The sequence below is a fragment of the Sus scrofa genome, chromosome 7 (genome assembly GCF_000003025.6).
Source record: "Sus scrofa isolate TJ Tabasco breed Duroc chromosome 7, Sscrofa11.1, whole genome shotgun sequence".
Classification (NCBI taxonomy): domain Eukaryota; kingdom Metazoa; phylum Chordata; class Mammalia; order Artiodactyla; family Suidae; genus Sus; species Sus scrofa.
The window spans coordinates 33,785,335-33,808,983 of record NC_010449.5 but is presented as its reverse complement, the minus strand read 5'-3'; the positions used below and the strand labels follow the sequence as shown (position 1 = coordinate 33,808,983).

At 41.6% G+C, this 23,649-nt stretch overlaps 1 protein-coding gene across 5 annotated transcripts in view; it reads left to right on the top strand.

The window, feature by feature from the left end:
• Nucleotides 1-23,649, top strand: part of BTBD9 (BTB domain containing 9) — a 399,597-nt gene that overhangs the window by 313,690 nt on the left and 62,258 nt on the right. For 4 of the 5 annotated variants that reach the window (XM_021098099.1, XM_021098100.1, XM_021098101.1 and 1 more), the window contains exon 9: nt 12,644-12,749. In XM_021098099.1, coding sequence (XP_020953758.1) covers nt 12,644-12,749 — 106 coding nt within the window. 5 annotated transcript variants of the gene reach the window in all.

Below are 23,649 nucleotides of genomic sequence, written 5' to 3'. Positions count from 1 at the left end.
CATGTGGTTCCTCTGGCCACAGGAGCAGGAGCGCAGGATATGAGGCAGCAGTCAGAGTTGATAAGGCATCGACATTCTAAGTGAGACTCTCCAAGATGGCGTGGGGTGGAGGAGTGGCTGGGGCTGCTTTTGAATTGAAATATAACCATCTGTGGAGCCTTAAAAGATGCTGTCCTGGGAGCTCATCATGTGAGAAGGGTGATTTATTTGAGGTTTCCTCTCCTTTCCTTCATCCTCTCCTGTCTGGTCCCATGTCTTCTTCATTTCAGCTCAGTAGCACTTGTGATCTGTAGGGCACTGTGCTAGGGACGACGAGAAACAAATGCCGAGACCATCAGCCCTGCCTGTCCTGCACTCTAGAGGCAAGGTCAGGGCAGGCCCTCCTGACTGACTTGGTCCTGAAAGCTGATGATGTGGGGTGGGATTGTGTGGTGTTCCACAGGGAACCTGCAGCCATGTGACTTGGAACCACCCCACCCCCACCCACCCCCCACCACTGCGCCACGCTGGGCCACTTGATCCACAGGAGACAGAAATGGGAGTAAATGTCATGGTCTGTGCACGCGGGTTGGAAAGAAGAATTTTCTGGCATGGTGAAGTGAAGAGAAAGAAAAGTTTTTCGAGATGAGAAACACGATTAAGATGGCAGAATAGAAGAACTGGAGCTCAGCTTCTCTTCTAAAAACAACAAAATTCACAACTAAAGCCTGGGCAATCTTTACCCAAATAGACTGGAAACCTTAAAAAATATATCCTACTCCAGAAGACAAAGAAGAGGCCACATCAAGAGGTAGGAGGGGCGATTACGTGATATAAACAACTCCATACCTCCTGAGTGGGAAGCCCCACAGACTGGAAACTAACTGGTTCACAGAGACTCACCTACGGGAGTGAGAGTTTTGAGCCCCACATCAAACTCCCACACGTGGGGATCTGGCACTGGGAGAAAGAGCCCCTGGGCATCTGGTGTTGAAGGCCAGTGGGGCTTGTGCACAGGAGCTCCACGGGACTGGGGGAAATGGAGACGCCATTCTTAAAAGGCGCACACAGACTTTCACGTGCACTGGGTCCCAAGGAAAAACAAAGTCTCCATAGGAATCTGGGTCAAACCTAACTGCAGTTCTTGGAGGACCTCCTGGGAAAACAGGGGTGAATGTGGCTTGTTGTTGGAAGCAAAGCTCTCGGGAATATTCAGCAGCTGCCTTTCTCTGGAGGTGGCCATTTTGGGAAAATCTGGCCCCACCTATCAGTCAGTGCTGAGAAGCCCCAGGGCAAACAACAATCCAGGTGGGATCACAGCCCTGCCCCTCAGTAAACAGGCTACCTAAAGACCCCTAAGGCTGCCTCTAATCCCATCCAGAGACAAAGCCCCACCCACCAGAGGGATTAGAATCAGCTCCACCTACCAGTGGGCAGGCATCAGCCCCTCCCATCAGGAAGCCTACAGCAAGCCCCCATTCCAACTTCAGCCACAAGGGGGGGCAGACACCAGAAGTAAGAGAGGCTACAACTCTATTTTCTGTAAAAAGGTCACCACACCAAAAACCTATAAAAATGAAAAGACAGAGAACTCTAACTCAGATGAGGGAGAAAGAAAAAACTCCAGAAAATCAGCTAAGCGATGAGATTCTCACCTCCAGGAAAAAGACTTTAGACTGTTGATGCTGAAAATGATGCAAGACCTTGGAAATAAACTGGAGGCAAAGACTGATAACTTACAGGAAACACTGAGCAAAGAGGTACAAGATATAAAATTTAAACAAGAAGAGATGCAAAATACAATAACTGAAATAAAAAATTCACTAGAAGCAGCTAACAGCAGAATACAGGAGGCAGAAGAACGAATAAGCGAGGTGGAGGACAGATTAGTGGAAATTACGGATGCAGAACAGAAAAGAGAAAAAAGATTGAAAACAAATGAAGAGAGTCTCAGAGATCTCTGGGACAACGTGAAACACACCAACATCCGTATTATAAGGGTGCCAGAAGAGAGAGAGAAGGAGACAGAAAAAATATTCCAAGAGATAATAGCCGAAAACTTCCCTAACATGGGGAAGGAATCACTCACTCAAATCCAGGAAGCACAACGAGTACCATATAAAATAAACCCAAGGAAGAACACCCCGAGACACATACTAATCAAACTGACCAAAATTAAAGAGAAAATCTTGAAAGCAGCTAGGGAAAAGAAACAAATAACATACAAGGGAACCCCGATAAGGCTATCGGCAGATTTTTCAACAGAAACTCTGCAGGCCAAAAGGAAGTGGTGGCATGATATACTTAACGTGATGAAAGGAAAAAACCTCCAACCGAGATTACTTTACCCAGCAAGGCTCTCATTCAGATTTGAAGGAGAAATCAAAACCTTCACAGATAAGCAAAAGCTAAGAGAATTCAGCAACACTAAACCAGCCTTACAACAAATACTAAAGGAACTTCTCTAGGCAGAAAAGAAAAGACAGCAACCCGGAAACAAAAATTCCACAAATTCCAGTAAAGGTATATATACAATAAAGATACTAAATCATCCATGCACAGTTATACCACCAAAATCAGACATCATGAGAAGAGATGGGTACAAATGCTGGACACTGGAGATGAACCTGCAATTAAGAGAACAACTTAAAACAATCTTATATACATATAGACTCTTATATCAAAACTTCAGAATAACTGCAAACCAAAAATCTACAATTGATGCACAAAGAGATGAGAAAAGCTGCTGGTGCAGCAGGATGACTTCCTGACGATCAGGGAGAGCTGACCCCTGAGGAAGAGCTGACCCCTGCAACTAGTGTCTGTTTTTATAGCCCAGGGAGAGGAGGGGTCTCAGGTTACAGCTGCTGACCTGCTGATTGGTTGGGGAAAGAGGGAATCTTACGATGCACTTGCCGATTGGTTGGGGGTGTCTAAGGGTGGGCATGTGGCAGGAAGGAGTAGGCCAGGTTGCTCAAGGTCGGGGAAGGGGCATTACAACGAGGTGGGTGGGGCAATGATAAGGGTCTGGTCATTCTCATCTTGGCCAGAAGCTTTGAGTGCAGTCTCCTTGAAGGCCCCTTGAAGCCCAACAGTAAAGATGCAAGAAGGAAACTTCCTAACACGCAGCTGGTAGGTTAGTGACCTCTGAGCTCCCTAACATGCCTGTCCCTTCTCCTCACCCTCCTAATAATCTCCTAGGAAAGTTCACCCAAATGCATACTGCTTTCAGCTGTTAAGAGAAGGACTGATTCTGGCCTTTTAAAATCACCACAGCCCCTAATAGCAAAAGAAGCTGAAATAGATCTGGACTTGCTCCTAGGATGCTAAGCCCTGTGGGTGGGGCAGCACCTCTCTGTTTTGGCCTCTAACTGGTGCTTTTCCCATCCTGCTATGGGCCGAGTTGGTCAGTCTCACCGATTGTGCGCACACGTCATGATGAGGAAGCTGCCGAGATGAAGGGGGATGGCCTTGCTGTGGAGAGGGGAACTGATGGTGCCAAATTTAAACGTAGGGGAAGATCTGTAAAGGCCACATACCTGCTTGGCATGTCACCGCTGCAAAGGCCTGTAACATAATGAGACTTCACCTTTTAAAATATAACAAGACCATTTGAAATCGTTCCCAGTATTTTTGATGCCAACATCTCGCTTAAGGAAGGGGCTCTAGTGAAAAGAGTCACCTTGGAAAATAGTACTGGTTTTCTTCTCAAGGGTTGTTTGGCCTGGACAAAATTTTCTCATATATCCACATTGAAAGCATAAAATGAAAAAATTTTTGTCAAATTTGATGCGTAGGATGAAATCTAGATCATAAGCCTAGGCCAAAACTTATTTCTTAATAAAGGGTTTGCCACATGATTGAATAATCTGCAGAAGTTTGCTTGGACAGTATTTAGCCTGTATAAAAAATTAAGCAGGTAACTTAGAAAAATAGATTTGCATTGAAAGCAGGAAATGTGTTGATTATAAATTGTTTTTTTCCCCCAAATGTGATAATATATGCAAAAACATTTTGAAACCAGTGAGATCTGTGTGAATGTGAGGTGGGATTATGATTAGCTCTTCACCATTCTTTCTATGCTCAGTATTTACTGAGAATTGCCGCTGCAGCCATGCTACTTGGCAGTATGCTGTTACCTTTTAAGTCCTCACCTAAAATTGAAATTAAAAACTCAATCCCTCCAAGGAGGGAAATGATGGTCTCAATTAGCTGTCAAAAGTTGGTAGTTTTTGGAGTTCCCATTGTGGTGCAGCAGAAACGAATCCGACTAGTAACCATGAGGTTTCGGGTTCGATCCCTGGCCTCCCTCAGTGGATTAAGGATCCAGCACTGCAGTGAGCTGTGGTGTAGGTCGCAGACGTGGCTTGGATCTGGTGTTGCTGTGGCGTAGGCCGGCAGCTGTAGCTGTGATTTGACCCCTAGCCTGGGAACCTCCATGTGCTGCAGGTAGGGCCCTAGAAAGACAAAAGACAAAAAAAAAGAAAGTTGGTAGTTTTGGACCGTCTCAAAGTTGTGTCCCACCCGTATCCTGCAGGTAGATTCTCAATTGGCATGTCCCTCTCAGATAACTTACCTGGATTACACTGCATAGAATACAAGATCCAGTGGGAGGGAAGGCCGCTCCTCTTACCGCCTCTTCCTCAATGAACTCGCCTACGTGGCGGAGCCCGAGTGTCCGCATCTCCTCACTTCCCTTCATTCTGGGCCTTCAGTGACCAAACGCAGAAGCTGCATGTGCCAGACAACTGAGAACTCGTGCTCACCCCTTCCCTCGCCAACTGCAAAGGATTATTAGTTAGTGTCATCGTGTCCTCCTCTCTCTGAGACCTCACCCTCTAAGAGCCTTGGGAGCTTAAACACTCCGCACACAGACTCTCTGGTGTCCTCTGACCTAACGTACTTCCCAAGTTCTCCTTCCATCTGGCAAGAAGTCTGGGTTGTCTTTGTCCTGCTGGTAAAAGAAGGCTGGTGTTCCCTTTGCCCTGAGAGGGTGGCCCATGTAAAGGCAGGGCCCCCGTGGTGGCTGCCCATCCGGAATCCTTGGACCTGGGACCCACAGGCAGCCACCTGGTCCCCTTCCCACGCCTTTGTGAAAACATCTCTTGGTTCCAGTCTCCCACTGAGAATCTTGTCTGGGGCTTGCATTCCTCCAGCAGCTCCTCTCAGCTTGACCTTGCTCCCACCTGAGGAGGACCCTGCATAATCGAACCCTGGGACAGCTGACAATAGGATCCCTCTTATCTTTGGGAAAATCCTTTTCTTACCAGTAAAGTTGTTCTGCAGCTGCACCGATTCCTTCCGGCAGCTGTTAGAGGCTCCCGCCTGCCTCTCGTAGTAGAGATTCCAGTGGAGCCTCTAATGTGATGTCTGTCTTTCCGCTCCTCATTCAGAAGAACTAGAACTGGTCTCTGAATGTGGTGAAAGCATGGAAATTTCCCCTTGCGACAGCGCTCCATAACTTCCTCCTTCACCTTCGCCACTGTCACATCTGCTCTTTGGCTTCCTGACCTCCAGCCCCTCTCTATTCTGAAAGGTGGTCAGCGCCCTCTGACCCACTTAACTCCTCAGCAGCCTGAAGGGTAACTTTTCTGACATAAGTGTCTTCCCTTTTCTCCATCGACCCTACCTTCTTGCCTCCTGCTCCCTCAGTGCCACTGCCGAAGAGAGTTATAAACCACTCTGATTGTTCCATCTTTGCATGGCCCCTCCCTGCAGCTCAGTGGGCCCTGTGGAGCCTGTTCCAAAGCCTGTTCTGCCTTCTACCCCACACTGCAGTCCTCCCACTCCTAGCTTGGACAAAGGATAAAAGATCTTCTTTCATATTCGAATGAAAAGTTTGCTGTCCAGGAGTTCCCATGTGGCTCAGTGGGTTAAGGATCTGGTGCTGTCACTGCTGTGGCTCAGGTAGCTGCTATGGCACGACTTTGGTTCCTGACCCGGGAACTTCCAAGTGCCTTGGACTCAGAAAAAAAAAAAAAAAAAAAAAAAAAAAAAAGATTGCTGTCCAAGGTGAGGCTCCTCACCATTCCTGTTCTTCACATCATTGTCCATCTGGTCCCATAGCCATCCTGCCATCGTCGTCACCCTCATCAACAGAACATCTGCTCTTTTCTGCCTCATGCACTCTGCGAGGAGCTTATCTTAAGCCCTTTTGTCTCAAGCTGCAGAAACCAGGTTAAGACGGCTTAAGCCATTAATGGCAAGTTTATTAAGCAACTTGGGAGATTGCTCTTGGAGCACCAGGGCAGGAACTCTGGTGGCCCCCACAGGGGCTCACATCAGATGTTGGAATCCTGCTGGGAGCTCAGATCACCTGTCTCCTTTTCTTCTCACTATAGATGACTTTCTTTGTTGTTTCTTTGAGCCTCCTGATGAAAGCGAGCCACTCCAGAATGTGTTGCATTTTTATCATTTTAATTGAATAGAGCCAATTATGCTAGAATTTTACATAATTCTAATTTCTTGACATGAAATCTGATTGGCCCAGCAAAGGTCACATGTCTTCCTAAAAGCAGCTGAGTCTACAATCAGAGCTCAGGAACCCTCTATATTTACCTCAAGGCTGGGCCAGAGACAGTTCTCAAAGAGAGGAATGACTATGTAATGGACAGATTATGTCCCCAAACCCCATCCAAATCCTCTACTGCATAGACTGTTGCAGAGAATTATAAAATGTTAGAAATAAGAGCCCTTAGAAACTATTGAATCTATTTAACTTCACAAGGGATGAAACTGAAGTACAAGTTAAGTGACTTACTTTATGTCACTTAGTCAGTGCTCAGTAAATAGTTGTTGAATTGTTGAGTGGAAAACAATTATTCCTTAAAGAAAATTTCTGAAGATCTTTACAAAGAATTGTCTATACAAATTTTTGAGGTCATTAAGTGAGAGATTAGAAATGGGTTTGATGATAAATTATGGTTATATGACTAATATCTTGGCAGTTGATCTTCCCCCAGTTGTCTGTTTTCACTCAAATGGGAAGACTCAGTAAGAGCAGTGGTCTTGACCTCCCTGCCTTCCGTGGAGTCTCTCATGAACAATGGACAGTTAGAAAAAGACAAAACGGACACTTGCTGCTGATATAAAAGACACCAATTCGGTGAAGAAGCTGTTGATCTCAACTGTTAAACCTCAGCTATTGTTCACAATCTGGCACAGAATTAATCCCTTAAGAAAGGGATGAAAAAAATGCCATTCAGCACAACATAGTTTGTCATTGCATGCATAATGCAGACTTTCCAATTAGAATGCTATAATTTGGAAACTTTCTTCACAGACTGATGAGAGAGCAATTATTTTAAAGAAGGGAAAACTCAGTCCACTGGGTTTGCCTCAAGTCACTTCTGACTCAAGCCGCAAAGACAAGAGTTTTGAAAACATATTCGCTATTGAATTTTGTATCAAAACACCAGCAAGGAGAGCAATTAGTTGCTGTAAACTGAACCCCAGTAATCAATGGTATGCAGCCAGCCAGAGCATTTATGGAAGATGTAAGCAAAATCACATCTGGTAATCAATTAAAAAAAGCCCAGCACTTCACTGCTTTTCAGGGAAACTCCACAATGAGAATAAGGTAGATGGGGGAGACATCACCAGGCATTTCATGCAGTGCTCATTAGGTAGAGGGGTTTGTGGCCACAGCTAAACGTAGACTTGATAGATCTTGGCCAGCAGCTTCCTTTCCTTAGCTCTTTTTGAAAGTGGCTTCTGATGTGCAGTGGAGGTGTGTAGAGGTCAGAGGTATGTTTAAGGAGCTCCTCTCAATTAAAGTCAGGGGGAGTGTGTCTGTCCTGGGCCAGCTCGCTGGGCAAACCTTTTCTGGCAGATTACAAGTCAGAAATATCGCTGTGTTGTTGCAGCTGCAGAGATAGAGGAAGACGTTGCTGGCAGGGAAAGAGGTGAAGGGAGTTGGTGGGCTTTACAGTTGTGCCTTATTAGAGCAAAATTTCTCTCCATGGGGGAAAAAGAGATTGAGGCTGTTTTTCCTTTAGTGTCCTTAAGCTGTTTTTGCTTTTTTGAGTTCAGTCAGCAGAGGGGTTTTCATTCCTGGCTAAGCCTCCATTCCAAGTAAATATGCATTCTAGCACATGAATTAGAATCCCTCTTATACAGAGAACAAACCCAGTGGTTACCAGTGGGGGAGAGAGACGGGGGATGGGGGGAGTATAGGGATAAGGGATTTAAAAAATGAGTTACTGTATGGGATTATATGCAATTACGTGTGTGAAACTCTTGAAAATTTCAAAGCACTATAGAATTTAAAGAATCTTTCATCCAGTTAAAGAATGCATATGTATGTATGACTGGGTCACTTTGCTGTATAGTAGAAATTGACACAACATTGTAAGTCAGCTACACTTTAATTCAAAAAAAAAAAAAAAAAACCCTTTTTTAAAAAAGTATCCTTCCCTCTTAAAAAAAAATTCTAAGTAGAGGTGAGTCTGAGCCCTAGCATGACAACCCAAGATCCATCACTGTCCCTTTTCCACTCAGGAGTCACAATGACCCCACATTTCCAGCCCCCAGAGACTCTTAATAGAGGAATAGAGAGGAGATGTCTCAACCAGTATGTGCACTTGGCTGCTGTTCAGAAAAAAGAATTTAGGCCAGGAAAAATTATTGAGGTAAAGATCAATAGAGTAGACTAATAAAAATTAATATCTTCAGCATGCAAACTGTGATAGGCAGTGGATTAATATCCTCTAAATACAGAGGGCATCTTGTAAGTCATTAACAAAAGGATAAATATAAGTAGAAAATGAGTAAAATGTTCAAGTTCAGTGATATATAAAAAGCTGCACGTTAATGTAATAAGATCTAATTCAGCTATGAAATTGGCAGTATTTTTAAAGATAATACACGATATTGGTGATGATGCACAGAAACAGGCATTTTTATATGTTGCTGGTAGTATGAGTATAAATTGGTAGAGATGTTTGTTGGGGACAAGGGGACAGTTGTGCAGCTGTTTTGTAATACCTGTCATCAAGGCCTCATAAGTCCTGCTCCAGGAATTGCACTTATGGAAACTTTGAAAGGCAATAACCATAGATGTCGCTTAAGAATGTTCATCACACCGTTGTCATGACAGTGTGTTATTATCAACTACCTAAGTATTCAACAGTAAGAGACTAATGAAATAAATTATGGGGTATCCATACAGTGAAGTTCTGTGAAACCAGTACATACGATGAAGAATATTTGATGATTGAAAAAAAAAGATATTTAGAACAGGTCATTAAGCAAAGCAAGTTATAAACAGTTTGCAGCATATGTATGTGTTTATAGAATTAGTAGAATTACAGGTGATCTTTGTTTTACCTTGAAAGAAACTAGAGAACCTTATAGAAGAAGTTACTATAAGACACAATTTGCACAATTTTAAAAATTCTTTTAATCTGCTGTTATTTCAAGAACCTCTACTAGAGCATTTATGAAATTTACTCATAACTGGCCTTCCTTTTATTTTCTCCATATCGCATATCCTTGGGGCAGTTCTTTTCCATGAAATAGTTCAAGATCTGGTTAAATTCTATCCCAAAAGGGTCTTGATTATTTTCATTTGGATACACTAATAAAAACACTAACTCATGATTATCCAGGAGGATGTGGATTACGATAAACTTGGCTTTCTAAATAATCTAAAATTCCATTGGGGAAACTGCCTCAAAATCACGTCCCCAAAAGCCTGTTACCAGGCTTTTAAATAAAGAGAATGGTTAATTATTTTAAAGTGGGGTTTGTTTTGTTTTGTTTTTTTTTTTCATGGTTTTAATCTACTCTGGTGTTTATGAATGCTTTCAGCCCAGAACATATATGGAACATATGCTATAAGCAGAATCCACATGTTTGGAGTAGAATTTTTTTTTTTGTTTTGGAAAAAAGAGCAATGATTTTTCTAAAAGGCTTATATTTATTCTGAGAGCCAGACAACCATAGAGGCAAAAATTACTTTTTTAAAAGTTACTCAACATAGGAGTTCCCGCTGTGGCGCAGTGGGATCAGTGGCGTCTTGGGAGCCCTGGGACACAGGTTTGATACCAGCCTGGCACAGTGAGTTAAGGGTTCAGCGTTGCCGCAGCTTCAGCTTAGGGTGCAACTGTGGCTCGATCTGAGCCCTGGCCAGGGAACTCTATATGCCTTGGGTGGCCAAAAAAGAGAAAAATAAAAGTTACTCAACATAAGTATAAATTAACATAGGCATATTGCATAAAAGAGCTGAGGGATTAGGATGATATTTGAGGAAATGACTAACAAGGGAAATGATGCACTTTCTTTTCAAGCACACGGGTATAGTCTAAAAGAATTATTGGACACTAAAGCAATAGGGTGGACTCCTTCCTGTCTGATTGATTCAGAGTATTTTGAGAGATTAAATACTCAAGTGGGTTTGAGAGAATCCATAGTATATACAGTAGAATACATCTGTTTATGCTTTTCCAGAGCCTTTTAGTTTTTTCTACTTAAAAGATGAATTCGGTCATATTAGCTAGGGTGGATTTCATCATTGATAGCTCACAAAATTGCAAGTGACAACAGGAACAAAGGGTAAGAGGAAAGGGGAACACAGTGGCATTTCTAATCCTCACTAATAGCTTTCTAGGTGGTACTAAACCGAGCTTGGGCAAAGGATTTTCATTTATTATCATTGCAGGGTTAAGGAGAAATTACACAAAGTACTTTTGTAGAGTGGTAAGAGTTTATAAGTTATAAATTACAGGGAGGCACTTTGGTAAGGACACCAGGTTGGAACCCAGTATCTGTCATCACTGAGTTTAGATACATACTTAACATCTTTAAACTTCACTTTCACCATGTGTAATTTGATGGAATAATCATGCTTGCTGAGAAGCAACAGTAACATTACAGAAGTAACATTAAAGAAGTGTTGACCATTATGATAATAATAATAATAGTTGTTGTTATTGTTACAAATAATCTATTTGTTGAGCAAACATTCGCTGAATGTAGACTCTGTGTGGGACGCTATGCTAAGTCCCGGATGTGGAAAAACCAATAAGACACAGACGTGGTCCTCAGGGGGCTCATTATCTGCTGTAACTGATGGAGGAAGCAAATGTGCCTGGCCAACTGAAAACAATAAGATAGCTATCTTCAAAAAGATAGCTATCTTGTATGGGAAGGACATTTAGACTGAAATTATGGAAAACAATGATCCCTCACCACCATAGCACTGTCAGAAGCAAAATGTTGGACGGTAGTCTGATCCCATATTATAATATTTAAGTTCTTTTTTAATTCTATTTTTAAAATTGAGGGAGTTCCCGTCGTGACGCAGTGGTTAACGAATCCGACTAGGAACCATGAGGTTGCGGGTTCGGTCCCTGCCCTTGCTCAGTGGGTTAATGATCTGGCGTTGCCGCGAGCTGTGGTGTAGGTTGCAGACTTGGCTTGGGTCCCGAGTTGCTGTGGCTGTGGCGTAGGCTGGCAGCTACAGCTCCGATTAGACCCCTAGCCTGGGAACCTCCATATGCCGTGGGAGCGACCCAAGAAATGGCAAAAAGACAAAAAATAATTAAAAATAAAAAATAAAAATAAATACATAAAATTGAGGAATAACACACACACAGTGCATAAAACTTTTAAGTATGTAGTTTGATGGATGTTTACATGTGTATACACCCACATCACTACTACTAGATCAAAATTAGCCCATTTCAGCATCTTAGAAGTTTCTCTCACCCTTTTCTAGTCATTACCTCCCCTAGAGGTAACTGCTATTCTGACGCCTAGTGCCATAGATAAATTTAGTCTGAGTTTCATGTAAATGGAATCACAAAGTCAATGCTTTGGTTCTCATCTGGGCTAAAAAGGGGGGTAAGAAGAATAGGACCAAGATAATCAATTTTTAGGTAATAAAGTTTTTCCTGATGAATATATCTCCCAATCAGATAATCTTACCAAAGCTATACAGAAAGTCTGGTAAGATTGAGAAGGAACTTGAAATATGATGAAGGTCATTGGGGCCTGCTAGTTATTACCATTTAGCACAGGTTTCCCCCAAATGGTGATCTCAAGGATGTGACCTTTGGTCAGCCCAGCCAACTTGAGATGAGAGCTGGAAGAATCAGGAAGGAGAATTTGGGGACATCTCCTCCCTGACAAGCCAGTTCAAAGATCTTTGCCACTTGGAGGACAGAGTCTGCCTGGGGTTGGGTAATGTGTGAAATAAATTCCTAAAGAAACAAGCCTGTCACTGCAGACTGACTACACCTTCTCCCATCACACTTTTTTTTTTTTTTTTTGGTCTTTTTGCCATTTCTAGGGCCACTCTCGTGGCATATGGAGGTTCCCAGGCTAGGGGTCCAATCGGTGCTGTAGCCACCAGTCTACGCCAGAGCCACAGCAACTCAGGATCTGAGCTGTGTCTGCAACCTACACCACAGCTCACGGCAACGCCGGATCGTCAACCCACTGAGCAAGGGCAGGAACCAAACCCGCAACCTCATGGTTCCTGGTCGGATTCGTCAACCACTGAGCCATGATGGGAACTCCCTCCCATCACACTCTTGCTGGGGACTCACTTCCTTTCTTTGGTGATGCAAAGGAGACAGGTAGGAGGGACAGAATAGATATCGAGCCTAAGAAAACAGCAAGTAGAACTTACACAGCATTCTTTTTCCCCCCTCTGTTCAGGTGTTGCTGTGGGACTGTGATGATCGGAGCTATAGCTACTACGTTGAGGTTTCCACCAACCAGCAGCAGTGGACCATGGTAGCCGACAGGACAAAAGTCTCCTGCAAGTAAGTTACATCCTTTTGGGAATTTATGCCAATTTATTTTTATTTTTTATTTTTTTGTCTTTTTTGGGGCTGCACCTGCGGCATATGGAGGTTCCCAGGCTAGGGGTCTAATCGGAGCCACAGCTGCCGGCCTACGTCACAGCCACAGCAACGCCAGATCCAAGCCGAGTCTGCGACCTACACCACAGCTCACAGCAACGCTGGATCCTTAACCCACTGAGCGAGGCCAGGGATTGAACCTACAACCTTATGGTTCCTAGTTGGATTCATTTCGGCTGCTCCGTGATGGGAACTCTGAATTTATGCCACTTTAAATGACAGCCCTTCCACTGGATTCAGAAGGTTCCAAAAAAGATTCATGGAATCACCAAATTATATTCTTGTTTGGAGGTTAAAACATTCTGATGATCCTTTCCTTCAGTTGTGACTATTAATTACTTGGATGAGAATTTATATGACCTAAGAAGCTTTCCTCAGGTTGTGGTTTGAACTTGACTTTTTAAAATGGCATGCATCTAAACGGGGAAAAGAAAGATACTTTCCATATGCAGTCCTTTCCCAGGTCCTCCCCAACATCCCACACTAACCCCTTCAGGACTTTTTTCTTCATGAGAGATTTTTGCTGATGCAGTACACACTTTAACAGTATTCTGGGACTCTCACCTACTCTCCACCCCCATATCATTCTCAGGGTTACCTTTAAATATTTATCTCATCTTCAAATTAGTTACACTGTTACCTAAACTAAGGAAAGCTTGTAGTTTAGGTCTCATGGGAAACAGACATTTCAGGGATGTGGCATTGGGGCTTGAGCTTACCAGGTTGTGGGGGAAGCCAGGAGGGAGGATTCTGTGAGTTCTGAGCAGCTTAGAATCATGATAAGGAATGTAACTACCACTCAGATTGAAATTAGTACATTTCTAGCATTCTAGAAGGTTCTTCATACCATTTCCCCATCATTACCTGAAAAGAGCTCAGTGCCTTTTTGTGTAGAGCCAGATTCTCTGGGAGGTAAGATAGAGCAAATAGCTAAATTTTTTTTTTTTTAGGGCTGCACCTGGGGCATATGGAGGTTCCCAGGCTAGGGGTCAGATCGGAGCTGTAGCTGCTGGGCTACACCACAGCCACAGCAATACAGGTTCCAGGCCGTGTCTGCGACCTACACCACAGCTCACGGCAATGCTGGATCCTTAACCACTAAGCAACGCCAGGGATCAAACCTGCCACCTCATGGATGCTTGTCAGATTTGTTAACCACTGAGCCACGATGGGAATGCCTGAGGTTTTTGTTGTTGTTGTTGTTGTTGTTGTTTTAATGAGATAGGATTCATATACCATAAAATTCACCCTTTTATTTTTTATTTTCTTTGTCTCTTTAGGGCCGCACCTGTGGCATATGGAGGTTCCCAGGCTAAGGATCTAATTGGAGCTGCAGCTGCTGGCTTACACCCAGATCCCTAACCACTGAGCAAGGCCAGGGATCGAACCTGCATCCTCATGGATACCAGTCAGGTTCATTAACTGCTGAGCCATGGTGGAACTCCAAAATTCACTTTTTTTTTTTTCTTTTCTTTTTAGGACTGCACTCACGGCATATGGAGTTTCCCAGGCTAGGGATCTAATCAGAACTGTTGCCACCAGCCTATGCCGCAGCCACAGCAATGCCAGATCCGAGCCGCGTCTGCAACCACATCGTAGCTCATGGCAATGCCAGATCCTTAACCCACTGAGCGAGGCCAGGGATCGAACCCACAACCTCATGGTTCCTAGTCGGATTCGTTTCTGCTGCGCCACAATAGGAACTCGCAAAAATTCACTTTTTTAAATTGTACAGTTCAGTAGTTTTTAGTATGTTCACAGAGTTGTGCCACCATCACAGCAATCTAATGTTCCAAAACACTTTCATCAGCCCAGAAAGAAACCCCCTTTCCATTAGCAGTCTTCCCATTTCCCTCCAGCTCCCACAGCCCCAGGACCTAGTAGTCTACTTTCTGTGGCTATGGATTTGCATATTCTGGGCATTTCTTATAAATGGAATCTTATAGTATGTGTGTTGTTTGTTTGTTTCCAGGCTTCTTTCACTTAGTATAATGTTTTCAAGGTTCATCCCTGTTACAGCCTATATCAATACCTCATTACTTTTTATGACTGAATAATATTCCATCATATGGGAACATATATAGCAGATTTTGTTTGTCCACTTATCAGTTAATGAAAATTTGAATTGTTTCTACTTTTTGGTTATTAAGAATATTGCTGCTGTAACATTCCTGTACAAGTTTTTATGTGAACATATGTTTTCAGTTCTCTTGGGGACCTATCTAGGAGTAGAATTGTTGAATCTTCTAGTATCTCTGAGTTTAAGTTTTTGAGGAACTGCAACACCTTTCCACAGCAGTTGCACTGTTTGGCATTCATACCAGCAGTGTATGAGGGTTTCAATTTCTCCACATTCTTGCCAGTACTTGTTATTACCTGTCTTTTCGTTCACAGCCATCTTAGTAAGAGTGAAGTGGCATCTCGTTGTGGTTTTGATTTGCATTTTCCTGATGACTAATGATGTTGAACATCTTTTCAGGGCTTCATAAAGGCATTAATGATGGTTGTTTGATGCAGTGTCTGACATCTTCACCATTATTATAGTAATTATGTAGCATGTTTATATTGGTTCGGGTAATACTTGCTACTACAGCAAGGAGTAGCTTCGTTGTGTCAGTAGTTTTAAACAACAGTGTATTTCTCAGTCATGTAGAAGAAGAAATGACTCTTCTCCACCGGTGACTGAGGGACCCAGGTGTCTTCCTTCTTGAGGTCCTGCCATCATCTAGAGCCTCATCAGCATCATCTGCATCTAGCTGGCAGATGGGAGAAGAGCAGAGAGAAGGTATACCTGGATCTGAACAGCCTTAGCCTGGGTGTAGTGAACATCACTTCTTCTTGCCTTCCACTGGGGAAAACTGGTCTGCTGCCACACGGATGTAATAGGACCAGGAAATGCAGTCAGCTCCTGGCCGGGCAGCCGCTTCTCAATGGAGCTCGAATCTTGTAGCCATCGATACCATAGCAAGAGAAAACTAGCAGTTACTAACTGGTATCTTTTACTTGCATGTATTTTATCTCATTTTGTCCTAAGTACAAAACACCTGGTGGGTAATTGTTGTCATTTTATAAAAGGAAAGATGAAGGGCTCTTTCCACTGTACCTTCTTGGCTCCTAGAACCCAAAGCATTGCTAAACCAAGCTAAATGATGAAAACTGGGGAACAAGGTGATTCACTTACTTCCAGCTCACAGAAAGAACCCTTTTCATACACTGGAAGGCATTCAGGGCCCATGAACAACCACTCGTTTATCTTTCCAGAGTTGTTGCTTATTGGGTGTATAGCTCACAGACTAGATCCTCTGCTTCCTCACCTTTGACACATGTCACTGGTTACCTGTCTCTTCTGTCATCTTATGTGTTATGTTATAAATTGGATTCCTCATCCCTTTTATGTCCCCCTGTTGAATGTGTTATACAATTGGGTTTTCAACAAAAACTGGTTGACTAACTATGACCAAGTAAATATCATAATGATTTTCTATTTATTTAAATTATTTTTTTCTTGATTCACAAACCTATTCACCCATTAGCTCCCCTTTCAGAAGCTTTGCATTAATTAAGTCATCAATGTCTTTTTCCCCCCTCTTTTTTCTTTTCTGTTCCCATTAGTTGTTGTGATTCAGGAACTTAAATGTTTTAACCTTTTATGTTAGTGCTTGAATGCCATAGCAGTAAGTGTTTTACAAGTTAATAAATAATATACTAGAAGAATAGGAGTAGTGGCAAGAAGGCTAGTTGCTGTTAACCCTGAAGGAATGAGTGGAACCAGCAGTTACGATTTTATGTTTGTAGGCATAGCCTGAATCTATTATTCCTCCCATTTTTGAGTTAGATCTTAAGATATAATACAAGATATGCAGGTGATTAAAAAAAAGAAAACCTTTCCTTTTTGGCTAAGGTAGTCTAGAATAGTCCTCAAGGCATGATCCTGTTAGCTTCAGGAATCGTAGCCTATTTTTTATTAAAATTAAGTATATGAATCATGTTACACATGAAATTCTATAGGATCTTTAAAGATCATTGCCCTGCCTCTTGATGGCACTCTACTTGGTCAAGAAATGAGAGCACAGATTGTACTGTCCTCTGAAAAGACCCAGCGAAGGAGACTCTCCACTGTCTCCTGTCAGTGCTGCTCCCAGGCTGGATAGTTTCCTTTACTGGAATCTTAAGTCCTTTCTGCTAGAGTTGGAGCTTTCCTTTTCTATTGGCTGATTTGGGTGTTTTCCGTCTTACTGAGGTGGGACTGATAAATGACCTTGTGTACGTTTAGGGTGTACAACACAATAGTTTGGTGTATGCATGTATTGCGAGATGATCACTATGGTAGGTTTACCACCCATCATCTCACCAATAATTTTATTTCTTGTGATGAGAACTTTTAATATCTCCACTCTTAGTAACTTTGAAATATACATTTGTTAACCATAGTCAGTATGCTGTACATGACATCCCCAGAACTCACCTTTTTTTTTTTTTTTTGGTCTTTTTGCCATTTCTTAGGCTGCTCCGGCGGCATATGGAGGTTCCCAGGCTAGGGGTCTAATCGGAGCCACAGCTGCCGGCCTACGTCACAGCCACAGAAACGCGGGATCCGAGCCGCGTCTACAACCTACACCACAGCTCATGGCAACACCGGATCCTTAACCCACTGAGCAGGGGCAGGGATCGAACCTGCAACCTCATAGTTCCTATTCAGATTCGTTAACCACTGAGCCATGACGGGAACTCCAGAACTTACTTGTCTTATAACTGGAAACTTGTACCTTTCAGCTGCCTTCTCCCATTTCCCCCTCCCACCAGTCCCCGGCAGCCATCAGTATGTTCTGTTTATATGAGTTTTTTTCTTTTCTTTTTTCACATTTTACATATAAGTGAGATCATTTCTCTGTCTCAGTTATTTCACTTAGCATAATGCCCTCAGGGTTTATCCGTGTTGTCAGAAATGTATTGACTGATTTTATGGAATTACTTTTTACTCCTCTTTTTTTCACATAATCTATTCCTGCATGCTTTAGCTTTATTGTTAACAATTTTATTGAGGTATATAGTTGATTTACAGTGTTGTATTAATTTCTGCTGTATAGCCAAGTGATTCAATTATACATACATATATTCTTTTTTATATTCTTTTCCACTATGGTTTATCACAGGATATTGAATGTAGTTCCCTGTGCTGTATAGTAGGACATTGTTGTTTATCTGTCCTTATATATAATAGTTTGTATCTGCTAATCCCAAACTCCCAAGCCTTTCCTCCCCCATCCCCCCTCCCCCTTGACAACCACAAGTGTGCTCTCTGTGTCTGTGAGTCTGTTTCTATTTTGCAGGTACATTCGTTTGTGTTATATTTTAGATTCTACATATGTGATATCATATGGTATTTGTCTTTCTCTTTCTGATTTACCTCACTTAGCATAATAACCTCTAGGTCCATCATGTTGTTCCAAGTGGCATTATTTCATTCTTTTTATGCCTATATTATATTTGGTATGTATTTATATGCATATTTGGTACATATATGTAATATACATACATATACACGCACCTACATACATACACATCTTCTTTATTCCTGTCAGTGGACATTTAGGTTGCGTCTATGTTTTAGCTGTTGTGAATAGTGCTGCTATGAGTATACATGTGTATGAAGTTGCATATGTATCTTTTCAAATTATAGTTTTGTCCAGATAAATGCCCAGGAGTGGGATTGCTGGATCATATGACAACTCTATATTTAGTTTCTTGAGGAATCTCCATACACAGTGGATGCACCAGCCTCCACTCCTACCAACAGTGTAGGAGGTTCCCTTTCTCCACCCTCCGTCCAGTATTTGTTATTTGTAGACTTTTTAATGATGGCCATTCTGACCAGTACGAGATGGTACTTCACTGTAGTTTTGTTTCGCGTTTCTGTGAAAATTAGTGCCCTTTAGCCTTATTTCGCAAGACTTCACTTTCAGTCACTGATTCCTTTTCTTTGTCTTCTAAACTATTGAACCCTAAATCTGTGTCATTACAGTAAAATACTAACTCAGGGTTTTTTTTATTATAAATGTAAAATATGCGCATGGCAAGTTATTTTAAACAGTACAGAAAGATACAAGTGAAAAGTAAATTTTTACCCTCCCATCTTCTGTTTCATTCCTCAGAAGTTAATAGCTTTTTACTGTTTTTTTTTTTTTTTAGTTTTTGTAACTTCTCAATTATAAATAATACTTTTATATCTCTGTTTATTAAATTGTCAGCTTTACTTCTTGCTATAAAAAAAATGAAGAATTTAGCTCATTTAACCACTCTTCATTTTTTGTTATATTTTTCTTTTTAGCGCTACCATTACGTGACATTTTAAAATAAACAATATACTTAAACCTCTGGGTTTTGATTCATCAATCGTGGACAGTGTTTCTTGACTCCCTACTATGTCAGTAAAGAAGTCACCACCCTTCCACTTCCCCCGTCTTTCCCCATCTGTTAGCCCTCCCACCGTATTGACATTGTGAAGATTTATGGTGTATTTTCTGTCTTTTGACTTACAGTGAAATCGTCCATGTGTTGGCTGTAAACTGATCCTGAAAGGGGAAAACCACTAAGAATTCACCATAATATTATGATTATCTAAACATTGTTTACTACAAATCCAGTGACTCACTGAATCTGTAGTGAAGGAAATGCTTTTCTGTGTCACTAAATGTGTGTTCCTCTTGTGTCAGGAATTGTTCTGTGTTCAGATCACAGACTCGATTTTCTTACAAATGCTCAGAATTATTCCACAAATGATAAATAATTAGCTACATATTAGCCAGCTCTTTGTTTTTCTGGAGTTCTTAATTCCCTCTTTTTCTATTACAGAAGCTTCTGAAGCATACTTTTTATTCACTGGTTAATTTTTTCCTTTTTTTTTTAATTGAAGTGTAGTTGATATTAAATATTACTGAAGTTATAGATGTCCCATGTAGTGGTTCACAAATTTAAAGGTTATACTCCATTTATAGTTATTATAAAATTTTATGTTCCTTGAGTTGTACAATAGATACTTGTAGCCTATTTTATATATAATAGTTTTTAGCTCTTAATCCTCTACCACTATATTGCCTCTCTCGCTGTCCCCTCCTCACTGGTAGCTGCTAGTTTGTTCTCTATATGTGGGTCTGTTTCTTTTCTGTTATATTCACTAGTTTCTTGTATTTTTTTATATTCCACATAAGTGATATGATTATACAGTATTTGTTTTTCTTTGTCTGACTTTTTTCACTTGGCATAATATCCTCCAAGTCCATCCATGTTATTGCAAATGGCAAGATTTCATCCTCTTTTATGGCTGGGTAGTATTCCATTTTGTGTGTGTGTGTGTGTAGATATATACCACATCTTCTTTATTCATTCATCTTTTGATGGACACTTAGGTTGCTTCCATATCTTGGCAATTGTAAATAATGCTGCCATGGACATTGGGACTGTGTGTATTTTTCTGAATTAGTGTTGGTTTTTTTTTTTTTTTCCTCAAATATATACTCAGGAGTAGAATTGCTGGGTCATATGATAGTTCTGTTTTTAGTTTTTTGAGAAACTTCCATACCGTTTTCCACAATGGCTGCAGCAACTTATACTCCCATCATTGGTTAATTTTTTTTTTTTTTTTTTTTTTTTGTCTTTTTGCTATTTCTTGGGCCGCTCCCGCGGCATATGGAGGTTCCCAGGCTAGGGGTCGAATCGGAGCTGTAGCTGCCAGCCTCTGCCAGAGCCACAGCAACTCGGATCCGAGCCGCGTCTGCAACCTACACCACAGCTCACGGCAACGCCGGATCGTTAACCCACTGAACAAGGCCAGGGATCGAACCCGCAACCTCATGGTTCCTAGTCGGATTCGTTAACCACTGCGCCACGACAGGAACTCCATTGGTTAATTTTTTAACAGACCGCCTCTGATGCCTGCTGTACAGCTGAGATCCTAATATTTATTTTTCTTTTCTGTCTGGGTTGGTTCCACTGTCTCTTGGATTTGTTTCTCTTTTAGTAAAATGTGGGTAAAGGGGTAGCAAAACTCTTTCTTTTGCAGAAGATATTGACCTTGGGCCCAGTCACCTTTCTAGATCTGTTCCCTGGAAAGCCCGATCGAAGTGGAATGTCAGCTGTGTTATTAGGCAACATTGCTTACAATAATAAGCAAAGTTTTGGCAAATTGCATCTGGCCTGGGATGACTTTAAATATCTGGTTGGTACAGCTTTGGGTTTCCTGAGTATGCTGACTTGTGACTAGACATGTCCCTCGTGAAAGTTCTGGGATCTATGTTTTTGAAGCTATTACAGGAATTATTAGTTTTAATTTGAAATATGAGGCTTCTAGGCCAGAGTGGCCCCACACCTGCCCAGTGTCTTGTACACTCACTGGAGCTGTCACCTACATGCCAGCAGGAGTGGCTCCTGTACAGTCGGATGAAGAAATGTCTGTGTGACCCTGGTGGCACACTGTGTTCCTGTTGTCAGGAGTGAATTTTGAGGTCAAATATGACCGGATTGGGTCTTAGTTAAGAAGATCCCTCAAGAGCATTACACAGAGTAAATCTGTAGGTAATATTTTCAGAAAGAATGTGTGGGAAGCAAATTTTCAGAATACTTGCATGCCTGAATCATGGTTTGACTGGGTATAGAGTTCAGTTCCTTCAGAATTTTGAAAGCTTGGATTTATTGCCATCGAGCATCTAATGTTACTGATGAGAAATCTGATATAAGCTGATTCTTATTCTTTGTAGTAATTTATTTTTCCCTGTAGGATCTTCTCTTCATCCTTGGAGGTCTTAAATTTCACAATGATATGGCTGGATGTGGGTCATTTTTCTTCCATCCTGCTCAGTTTGCTTCTATATGGAAATCTGCCCAATTCCCCTCAGATTTATGAATAATATTTCATCCACCTACCATTTTCTAGAAATTCAACAAAATCATGATTTGCTAATGGCCTTCCTTCCACTTTGCAACGCTTTTATGAATGTATTCCCTTTGTGTTTCTTTGATGTCATCTCATTGGTTTCCAGGTTCAGAGCAGGGCAAATGTGCCTTAAAGTTGGCCGTCTTGAACTTGAATTCCCAAAAGCTCTTCTGCATGGGCTGTGGATACTCCCCAGTGACCCTAAATCCTTTTCCTTTCCTTCCTTGTGCCTGGCTGCACTTCTCCTGTGTTATGCAGCTGTCCTGTTTCTTGCCAGCATGGTCCCTTTGACTAATAATTCTGTCTGCCAAAGTGGTCATGATCTCGGCCATCATCTGTCCAAGACTGTGCCCTTGGCAAACATTTTGGCAAATATAAAAGATTAGCTGTAAAAAATTGAATAATACTGAAAATATTCTTTTTCTACTGGAAAATTTTGTGGTCCTAATCTGGAGTTACCTATTATTTCTAGATTTTAGCCTGATTTTCTCACAAACTGTCTGTCTTCCTGCCAGATACACTAACCAGATTCCCTTTTGAAAAAGTTTTCTTCTCCACCCTAAGTATTCATTAAAACTGATGTTGTAAAGATTTTTTTTGGTGGGAATGTAAATTGGTGCAACCACTGTGGAAAACAGTGTGGAGATTCCTCAGAAAACTAAAAATAGAACTACCATTCGATCCAGCAGTCCCACTCCTGGGTATCTATCCAGAGATAAAGCATGACTGTAAAAGACGCATGTACTCCAATGTTCGTTGCAGCAGTATATACAATAGCCAAGACATGGAAACAACCTAAGTGTCCATTGGACAGAGGAGTGGATAAAGAAGATGTGGCACATATACACAGCCATTAAAAGAAAAGAAATAATGGCATTTGCAGCAACATGGATAATCTAAAAATTATGCTAAGTCAGACAATGAGACACCAACATCAAATGCTATCACTTACATGTGGAATCTAAAAAAAGGACAATGAATTTCCTTTCGGTACAGATACTGACTCACAGACTTTGAAAAACTTAAGGTTTCCAAATGAGACATGTTGGGAGGTGGGGGATGCACTGAGGGTTTGGGTTGGAAATGCTATAAAATTTGGTTTTGATGATCATTGTACAGCTATAAGTGTAATAAAATTCATTGAGTAATAAAAATGGGGATGTTAGAAAAATTTTTTTGTAACTAAGAAAATACTTATATAACAAGATACTTAAATCAGGGTACAAAATCATAGAAAATTATCACACATAGGAAAAAATAGCATGGAAGAGGAAAATTATGGAAGAAGAAAGCCAGAGGAACTATGCCAAAATATTATTAATGGTTGATTTTGTATATTGGGATGAGGGGAATTATATCTAGCTTCTTACATTTTTGACCAATATACATGTACTTCTTTTAAAATCAAGAAGAAAACTTTGTTTGAAAAAAAATTTTTCCCCTAGCTGCAGCCATAAATGTTTTGTAGAGATTTGTCCTTGCCATTAGTTGAGTAGCATATGCTGGCAGAGTGGCGTGGTTTATTCACTGTCAGCAATAAATTAAAGAAATTAAATAAGTGCTGTACATAGCAGTATCCTAGTAGCTTTTCAGAACCTTGAAGCGATTTATCCTAAGCACAAGTGCGTCCTGGAAAGGACACCCGAGCCCCAGTTTCTGTAGGCGGCTCCCCTTGGGCCTCTCAGAGCCCAGATCGTCGACAGCACGTCTTCCTCCATTGCCACCTGAATTTCCCCGCTCAGAGGGCCCTGGCCCACGTGAGACCTTGGAGCACCACCTCAGACCAGGCAATTTCTACAGCAGCCTAACTTTTTTAGAAGGTTTCTTCCCTGGGCCTTCCCTGAGAAGCACGTTGACAGTGTTGGTGTCACC